The 10540-nt window shown below is 39.3% G+C and overlaps 1 protein-coding gene across 3 annotated transcripts in view; it reads right to left on the reverse strand.

Moving 5' to 3' along the window:
* Positions 1-10540, reverse strand: part of LOC133532404 (intersectin-2-like) — a 53473-nt gene that overhangs the window by 4958 nt on the left and 37975 nt on the right. For 2 of the 3 annotated variants that reach the window (XM_061871047.1, XM_061871046.1), the window contains 2 exons: positions 9096-9188; positions 7019-7127 (listed from right to left, as the gene is read on the reverse strand). In XM_061871047.1, the coding sequence (XP_061727031.1) occupies positions 7019-7127; positions 9096-9188 (202 nt within the window). The remainder of the gene's footprint in view (positions 1-7018; positions 7128-9095; positions 9189-10540) is intronic. The other variant, XM_061871048.1, reaches the window with a different exon arrangement.

Here is a 10540-nt window from a genome sequence, read left to right on the forward strand (position 1 = left end):
GTGAATGCTATTTTGTGTTTGACTATGTATTTATTTTAGTAATTAGTTTTTTGAATATCAATAATGTTGATATGCCCTGTCAGGGTAACCATGCATGCACTTAATACATGTTAACACCTTAATGTAACCATGGTTCTGCAATAAACGAAATGAATACATAGTCAACTTAGTTAGTATAAAAACAATATTCGTACGACAGTCATGGCAAGACAAGGATCGGTCGAAAAACAAAAATATAACACCCGGTATACAAGGTGGCCAAAATATATGTGCATTCCCGTTGCCAGGGAGGTTTTGGGATTATACTGAGCTACTTTTACTATGGGACCAATCCCGAAATTGCGACAAAATGTTTACCCTCCCATAGAAAATGGACCAGCTAAAATGTTTACCCTCCCATAGAAAATGGACCAGCTAAAATGTTTACCCTCCCATAGAAAATGGACCAACTAAAATGTTTACCCTCCCATAGAAAATGGACCAGCTAAAATGTATGAAACAGTCACAATTTTTTTTCACGATTTCGGGGTTGGTCCAATAGTAAAAGTTGCTCAGTACAAGTCCAAAACCTCCCTGGCAACGGGAATGCACATATTTTTTACCACCACCGTGTATACGCTTGTTTGACTAAAAAAAACAACGGGTTGCACTCCGGGAGTGCCGGCAGAAGTGAAAACTTGAATATTAACCTTGTGCATTTTTGATATTTCGGAATGGTTAGGGAATAATTTTGCACGAATTGCTTTAATTATCAGTATAAAAGTACTATCATTTATGTGGTAAAATACAATATTCATTTATTGCGCTATCGTACACAAACATGACAATTTATATTACATTAAAAATGTAACACTTCAGATCTATTACAATTATTTATTTATTTAAACTTTATTGCACAATATAACAAATAAAGTACAAATGGCGAACTTAATGCCTAAAGGCATTCTCTACCAGTCAACCATCAGGCTAAACAGAAACAGTAGTACGTGCAGGCATTAAACAAAAAAAAAAACAGAATAAGTAACTTAAAACAAACAAAATAGCAATAAATAATATATACTAACGGTTATAAACTTACATAAATATACTATAATTAAATATACATACATATATTATATTAATTTATGTACCCAGTGCAAAAAATACTATGACTACGAAGGACAATTAACCAGAGAGCTTGTCGAAAAAGTGCTTGCGTAACATATATACGCTTAAACGAGAGCTTGGTTTGAGCCTGTCTGATGTTGAGTGGGAGATCATTCCAAAGCCGGATCGCCTGAACGGTAAAGGAGTTAGAGACAAAACCAGAACTATGACAAGGAACAGTAAGCTTGAGACTAATTATGTAACATTAAAAAGTTTATCTCTCAGAAAAATCAACTTCCATCCATAATTTCAACGACTCTTACAGCATCATCATTACTAGAACCATCATCGCCAATCTCTAAAACTTTCGCCGCGCGGTAGAAAGAGAGGGGGATACTTCCTCTCCTACGCCGCGCCGGCGGTCTACTGGCTTCAATTACATTGTAACAGTTTTTCGATCAGGTCACGTGTCCGTCTTACGAATTTTGAATCTGTCAGTCACGTGACCTGTCGCGAGTTTAACATTTTTTCCCGATCAATGCTTGTATCAATGAGTTTTTCGGAACCGTAAAACCACACAACTATAGTCCAAAGCTCCCAACTATGGTCCACAAATAAACTCAATTTTTCTCGTTCAGGTGTGTATTTTACTATATTTTTGTAGTTCTAAGGCAAAGTATGTTTATAAATGGAAGGTAAAACTAGGAGTAAACCAAAAGGAACATTGGTATAGATACTTAATTTCCTTTTGAACTTGTGGACCATAGTTGCAGTATTGGACTATAGTTGGGTAGTTTTACGGAACTTATATACGAAATATCATTTGATATTTACCAGTCGATTTTCGGTGAAGGAAAACATCGTGAGGAAACCGGACTAACCCCAATAAGGCCTAGTTTACCCTCTGGTTTGGAAGGTCAGATGGCAGTCGGTTTTGAAATAAGAGAATTTCCCCGATTCTGACAAGACTCGAATTTGCGACCGTTTGTAACACGAAAATTAAAAAAAAAAACATTAATTTATTCTGCAAGTAGGCCTCAAGGGCTCTTTTACAAGTCAATACAACATTTATAGTAACATCATATAGAAAACAATATTAATTTCTAAGGTGCAAAATAGTACATGTACAGTGACATGAAAAATACATAACAACATTTATAAATACAACAGCCAATACCTGGGTAAACATGACATTATAATAATCTTAAAATAAATAATTACTACAATACAACAGATATATAAATGTATGTTTATATGGTTAATAATAATAATAATACATTAAATCTGGAGATGTAAAAGTTCCCCAATGTCAGAGTACTAATATAAGATTTGGAGGTGTAAAGTCTCTCCAAGTGTCAAAATGAAATGTATACTAAATGAACAAATCGCGTCTAGAGTGTTAAGTTAGCAGTCTCATAAACTAATGCTACAGAATACATAACTGTACTATACCGAATACACAGGTATATTTGATTGCATGTATTTTAATCACACTTGCCCGAAAAAGATCTTATTTCATGCAGGTATACTGAAGGACAAAGGCATGTATTGGTCCCGCGGGACATACGGATTGTGAAAAAAAAAAATTGTGTCACTAATAATTGTACAGTTATAGTCATTATCATTAAGTATAGTTATGTACAGGTAGTTCTAACACTTGGTTACGATTATTTTACTAACACAATGATCCCTGGTGGTCTTAAATAAAGAATTTATTATTATTATTCCCTTTATTCATTTAAAATCTTAGGTTAGCCATATCACCCGAGATATTTTGACGGTCGAACGAAGTGAGTGGTTACTTTTACCCGAGTTATCTCACTTCGTTCAAGCGTCAATTCGTCAAAATATCTCGGGTAAGCTAAGATTTTAAATGAATAAAGGAAATAATAATAATAAATTCTTTATTTAAGACCACCAGGGATCATTGTGTTAGTAAAACACTCTACTTTTCATTTCGACTGTGAGGAAAGTCAAAAAAACAAGAAATGTAGGTCATGACTGGAATTGGCGCCATTTACATTTTGATCGGAAAAAAACACCATACACCATACACCATAGACAATCCGATGTTGAATTGGAATGTGTCTGAAACGCCTTAAAAAAGTGAAATCAAATGAATGAATGTAATGTAATGATAATATTTTAAACATTCATCGTCATTTGTATTGATTTATTAACAAATATATATATTTATTTCATACATTTAGATATTAAATAGAAGTAGTATAATTGTTTAATAATGTAATGCAATTGACATTTAATTTTGATAATAGTTGGTCTGAAAATGCGGAAGCTAATATGAGGGCTTTTAACTGAATAATATGGCATATATGGCTGTTAGCCGTTGCTCGAAGTACAAATAAAAAAAATGCAATTTTCCACCCAGATATTACCCTATGAAAGGTGAACTTTCCGAATAGGAGAGATGAAAACATATAAAAATATTATAAAAAAACCTAACCAAGGGTGCCGCCGGCAGCGGGGCAGGGCCCAAGCTGCCGGTGGTCAGGGCCGCAGGGAGAGGAACCGCCGCACTATCCGCGCCGTGTCCAAGATCACCGCCTTCTGCATCTGACCCTTGATCCAACCACCTAGCGAGAGTCTCTCAAGGTGTTGGTCGAGACTCTTCGCTATGAGACCGTTCGCTGACACGACTATAGGGACAATGATCGTCGAGTCAGCATCCCACATGGCGGTTATGTCGTTGTTATTATTTATATATCTTTCCCATCACGGAACAATGGTGCTCCGGAGCTTTGGGAGGCGTGCTCGGAGCCGAAGCCAAGACGTAGAGCCCCTTTTGAGTCTTTGATGAAATGTAAGGGGTACACCGAGCGGATGCTGCCCTTGCCCGTGTCATGGGACGCATGCGGAGGCAGCACCCGCCAGGGTGTAATGACCATTTGAGAGTTGATGGAATCTAAAATGAATTGCACTATTGGGTGAAAGCGCTGGAATAAATAGTGGGCTATGGGATAAAAAACTGGACGCCTGCCTAATAAAACGGTATTAAATTTTTCACCACACCAACTGGTAAAGACCCTCTGAATTGTTCAAAAACGAATGAGAACGTTGTATTTTATCCACATGTGAGGCAAAGTAATCAAATTTTGAGTTGTTTCCTTATGTTAGCTAGTAAAATTCACTTTTGAACAATGATTTTGAATGATTTTTTTTTATTACCTTCATTTGGATTTGATTTTATTTGAATTTTTTTGGTATTTCATAGTTATTAGTTTCCTCGTGTTGGTGTGGAATAACTGACAGAATACAATGTTGGTAACTACTGTGAATTATTTTTCTCAGTTGTTACCACCGGGGACCGGTGAGAATTTTTTTTGTTGTTACTGGTAAAAACACGGTTGTAACTAGTGAGAAAAGCCCCCCAAAGCGGTTCTTTACACACACCTCAGAATTTTAGTATCCGGGTTAGAAAAGTGACCCATTTTCTTTGTTACAAGCTTTTAAGGGTCCCCAGCAAGCTCGGTTCTCCATACAAACGTAGTTCCGCTCTCATTTTAAAACCACTAGCTAGATTGCTCTGTAACTGTACTTACAATAGGATAAGGTATATCTATGCCTGTAATTATTTCATGTAGCTTCAGACAACATAAAACTTGTTTTTGCTCTATTTGATTTGTTTCATAAACTGAAGCTATATGTACTAATTATAAGACTAGATATACCTCATGTCAGGTCTCCTATTGTTTCCCATAAAGTTTAAAGTCATAAATAAATTATAAATAAATATTATAGGACATTATTACACAAATTGACTAAGTCCCACAGTAAGCTCAATAAGGCTTGTGTTGAGGGTACTTAGACAACGATATATATAATATATACATATTTATAAATACTTAAATACATAGAAAACACCCATTACGCAGGAAAAAATATCCATGCTCATCACACGAATAAATGACCTTACCAGGATTTGAACCCGGGACCATCGGCTTCGTAGGCAGGGTCACTACCCACTAGGCCAAACTGGTCGTCAAAGTCATAATGTATTGTTTGTCCGCATTTTCGTTAGCCATAATTTGTTTTATCTCAGAAACGCGTAACTTTTCAGGATTGCCATAAAACAAACCTAACCTAACCTATCTATAGGATAACCTAAGGAAATTCCTGAAAAGTTAACGGTTTCAGAGTTATGACTAATGATAATATGACTAACATTACATTATGACTTTCAATAATTATGCCAAACAAAGGGATCCGACCGCATGTCATATGTGCAGTTTCCTTTTTTTTTTATACTATGTCGGTGGCAAACAGGCATACGGCCCGCCTGATGGTAAGCAGTCTCCGTAGCCTATGTACGCCTGCAACTCCAGAGGAGTTACATGCGCGTTGCCGACCCTAAACCCGCCCCCCCTCGATGAGCTCTGGCAACCTTACTCACCGGCAGGAACACAACACTATGACTAGGGTCTAGTGTTATTTGGCTGCTGTTTTCTGTAAGGTGGAGGTATTTCCCCAGTTGGGCTCTGCTCTAGATCTGGAATGACATCCACTGGCTGTGCCCTACCACACAGAGCCAGATGACATTCACAATGCCCATACCTCTCTTTCCTCATGTCATATATCCAACACGTAGTTTTAAATCGAGAACGGAACTCCGTTTGTATGGGAAGATGAAATCAGGCCGAGCTTGCCGGGGACTCTTAACTTGCCCTGTTAGTATGTATGTTAGTGTCGGAAGAATTCGGGAAGTCAAATTTAGCTTCTAAGATTTGATCCACTTCCCGATTTCCGATTGAGCTAAAATTTTGCATGCATATGCAAATCAGATGACAATCTAATATTATAATGACATGAAGCTGATCTGATTATGAAGACAGGAGGTGGCCATGGGAACTCCGAGATAAAACAACACAAAGTAATACGGTTGTTTCCATCTCCAAATCTTAGGGCAGAATTGTATCACAATAAATTCTTTGGGATTATAAGAACATGTTAAACTACTTTTAGGGGACCTGTAATGACCATATTTTTGTAAATATTGAATTTAAAATATGTTTTGGCACACGTCACGTGACAAAACTCGAAACGTCATTGAAGATTCTGATGACGTCACAACTCTCGGATTGACACTGTTGACAGTTAGGCGATAAACAACAAATGACAAATGTCAGTTGACAGTTCGTATCTTCTAGGTGTGTATAGGGACCGTGCGCGTTGGAGGGTCTGCCATCTTGTGGCCTGAATCGGAACCATAAACATGCACATGTACACGTCACGTGTTTTCTTGTGCATAGTAGGTTCTGCCATCTTGTGGGCTACATCGGAACAAAAAACATCACATTTACGCCTCGCGCCAAAAATCTGACGGCTCCTCTTTTTTTTTTAATACCACGACGGTGGCAAACAAGCATACGGCCCGCCTGATGGTAAGCAGTCACCGTAGCCTATGGACGCCAGCAACACCAGAGGCATTACATGCGCGTTGCCGACCCTTTAAAAACCTGTACACTCCTTTTTTGAAGAACCCCATACTGTAGATCCTCGGGAAAACCTCGGCAGGAAGCTCATTCCACAGCCTAAGCGTTCGCGGGAGGAAATTCCTCTTAAACCGCTGCCTCCTACAGTTCATGCACGCTCCCTATGTAGTTATGTGTCAAACCGTAAACTGTGACGTCACACAATTTTCAAAGAGCGTTTTGGGCGCGAAAGCAGCTGTCAAAATATATTTTGTTAATTTAACATATTTAAAGCCGTTTTTAGTATAAAAGTTGAATTTTAGGGCAACTTTTAGTTAATATAGAACGTAATGTAAGCGTTTCAAAAAATTGGAAACAACCCTATTGTGTTTCGGGTTGTTAGAATTGACTCGAAGTATTAGTTGCCTGTTAAAAGAAAAGTACAGTAAGCGATACAAGCTTGTAAATGAAGTTTTTGCCAAAAGCTTATTTTTAAATGTTACCTTGCCACCAAGCAGGATCTTGGCTACGATCGGTGACTGCTATGATGTCGTCTTTCTCGAAACTTAGCTCGTCGGCGTTTTGAGCTGTGTACGGGTACAGCGCGATCACCTTAAAATAATAGTAGTTAGTTAGTTAGCACGGTAAGCAGCTAGCTTGTTAAGGTTAAGTTAGTTAGCAGCTAGCTAGTTAAGGTTAAGATAGTTAGCAGCTAGCTAGTTAAAGTTAAGTTAGTTAGCAGCTAGCTTGTAAGGTTAAGTTAGTTAGCAGCTAGCTAGTTAAGGTTAAGTTAGCAGCTAGTTAGTTAATATTAACTTAGTTAGCAGGTAGCTAGTTAAGGTTAAGTTAGCAGCTAGCTAGTTAATGTTGACTTAGTTAGTAGCTAGCTCGTTAAGGTTAAGTTAGTTAGCAGTTAGCTAGTTAGGGTTAAGTCAGTTAGCAGTTAGCTCTTTAAGGTTAAGTTAGATAGCTGCTAGCTAGTTAAGGTTAAGTTAGTTAGCAGCTAGCTCGTTAAGGTTAAGTTAGATAGCTGCTAGCTAGTTAAGGTTAAGTTAGTTAGCAGCTAGCTCGTTAAGGTTAAGTTAGATAGCCGCTAGCTAGTTAAGATTAAGTTAGTTAGCAGCTAGCTAATTAGGGTAAAATTAGTTGGCAGCTAGCTAATTAAGTTAAGTTAAGTTAGATAGCTGCTAGCTAGTTAAGGTTAAGTTAAGCTAGCTATCAGTCAATGTACGAAATTCTTCGTGCTAAACGTCCGTCTTTTATTTACCAGTTGCTTTTCGGTGAAGGAAAACATCAGCAAGAGGAAACCGGATAAGACCTAGTTTCCCCCTGAGTTGCAAATGACAGTCGCGTGAAAACTAGTGGCGACGCCAATTCTTAGGATTAGTTCCCAAGCGGATCTTAGGAGCTTAGCCTATGAGCCGTGGTAAAAAGGTCTGGCCTAGTGGGTAGTGACCCTGCCTATGAAGTGACGCCACTTTTAGATGTTTAACAAATTTAACACATAACAGTGAAAAAATAAGGATCAAAGTCAAATGGCGTTCTAAGTTATAATCATGGGTCGAAAGATGGCAGTAAATTTACACTGGCTACAAAGTTTTCTTTGATAATCCACCTCCATTTCAAATTATCTTTGCTATTACGAATGTGATGAAGATATATTCAGCATACCTTTGTATCTATAATAGATATCGACACTAGAGTAATTCTGCCCTTGCCCTTTTTTTGGCAATTTGTCTTACAAGATGTACACCTATCTTTGTATATTTTTCTAAGAACATTTTTTATCAGGCGCAAGCGAGGGTTGAACTTACGATTTTTTTTGATTTGCTAAGAAAAGGGTTAAATTTTCCTGGTTAACCCATTCTAGCCTGTTTTTTTTTTGGGTTTCAGATTGGAATATTTTCTACTTTATTGTTCTTCGAGGTGATTTGCAGCTTTATAATTTTTTCACTTTATCATACTGCGGGCGCCAAATGGCACCGCTAGGCTATAATATGTTAATTAAATACGCTATCGGGCTGTTTTTTTGATCTAGTAATTTATTTATTTATTTAAATTTTACTGCAGAAATTTACAAAAAAAAACAAATGGCGGACTTAACGCCTTAAGGCATTCTCTACCAGCCAACCATTGGGCTTAACAGAGACAGTTAGTTTGGTGCAGGTTTGCAAAGAGTGGGTATGAGAATAGACACAAGTCGAGATTACTATGATAATATACGTACGCAAACATACACAAACATACATATATATATATATATATATATATATATAAACTGAAATATATGTAATAAAGTAAAGAAAAAGTGACGAAGCCCTCCAGTGGTGAAGGCCGGATTCGAACCTGCGTCTTTGGCATCGCGGCTAACGTCTTGACGCGATTTTTTGTATATGACATATTTCAGTTTATACTTTAAAACACACAAATCAAAATATTCGATAAAAACATTTTGGTTTGTTCCCTCTATTTTTAATAATAATAAAAACAATCTTTATGTATCACTATATACAAAAAATACAGGAATTGAGAAAAGATATAAATATATTAATATTTTGATAAATAAAAAATTAGCAGTACCTTATCGATGACTGTCTCGGCCGGCATGGCGTCCATTTTAGACGACAGCACGGGGGTCGTTCTGCCCGAAGTGCGGCCCGAAGATTGTAACACCTGCAACGAAATTAAGCAAATACGTATTTAGGCTATATTTTTTTTTTAAATTAAAAACTGATCGGCGATTGGCTCTAGTCACAAGTAGGGAGGATATGCCGATTCCAGCTCACTTTAGGTATTTATCTCCCCCTCCCCCCCCTCACACCCCCCCTCACCCCCCCTCCCCCCCTCACCCCCTCACCCCTCCCCCCTCACCCCCCCCTCCCCCTCACCCTCACCCCCCTCCCCCCTCACCCCCCCTCACCCCCCTCCCCCGCCCCCCCTCACCAACCCCCCAACCCCCCTCTCCCCCCTCACCCCTCCCCCCTCCCCCCTCTCCCCTCACTCCCCCTCACCCCCCTCCCCCACCTTCCCCGCCGCCGCCGCCCCGCCCTCCCCCCCCCCCCCGCCCCCCCTCCCCCGCCGCTGCCCCTGGCCCTGCGCCCTTGGTAGTTCGGCAAAGATCCGTTAGATGGCGCCACTTGGTAGTTCGGCAAAGATCCGTTAGATGGCGCTACTTGGTAGTTGTTCATTGATCCCCGTCAGATGGCGTTACTTTGTACGTGTAAGTAAGTTAGTTATCGATGAATTTAAAAAGTTCGGCAAAGATCCGTTAGAGGGCGCCACTAGCCCCCTTCCCGCCGCCTCCCCGCCCTCCCCCGCCCCCTCCCCGCCGCTGCCCCTGGCCCTGCGCCCCTTGGTAGTTGTGCATATATCCTCGCCAGTTGGCGCTACTTTCTATGTTTAAGGTATTTATCTCCCGAGGGAAAACTTCGCTAAAATAGATGGCACCACTTTGTACGTGTACGACAAACAAAAAGTGACGAGGTGGCCTCCAGTGGCGAAGGTCGGATTCGAACCAGCGTCTTTAGCTAACCGGGGGCGTCTTTAGCCAGTTAACGTCATGAACCCCTAGGCCACCCCGTCACGGTGAAACTGGTCCTAATTTCTCGACTATATATGCAATCGTAGTGAGACTAGGCGTTATGTGAAATTCGCATGTATCGATGCCAATTTCCTATAGCTCGTTGAGCAATAATGTAAATGACTACATTTGACCTCGCTCGACAAAGATGATTCAGTTTGCACCGAAAGTTGAGGTAAGTACATATATTTATATTTTAATTATTACAAAATAATGTAGTTTCGTTTCCTGTACGATAACTTAACAAACAAATCTTTTCCTCTTTTCATATAGTTCATGAGAACCGTTTCACACGTTTCTTTACCACATGCGCCCCGCCCGTCTACACCCCACCCCTCCACTGAATTTTTCTGCTATAAAAGAGCATGTTGAACCATATTCCCACTACAGTGTCACAACGAATATTGCGTTGAAATCATGGATCCGCAAGCTTCATCACATACCA

The sequence above is a fragment of the Cydia pomonella genome, chromosome 27 (assembly GCF_033807575.1).
Source record: "Cydia pomonella isolate Wapato2018A chromosome 27, ilCydPomo1, whole genome shotgun sequence".
In the NCBI taxonomy this organism is placed as follows: Eukaryota; Metazoa; Arthropoda; class Insecta; order Lepidoptera; family Tortricidae; genus Cydia; species Cydia pomonella.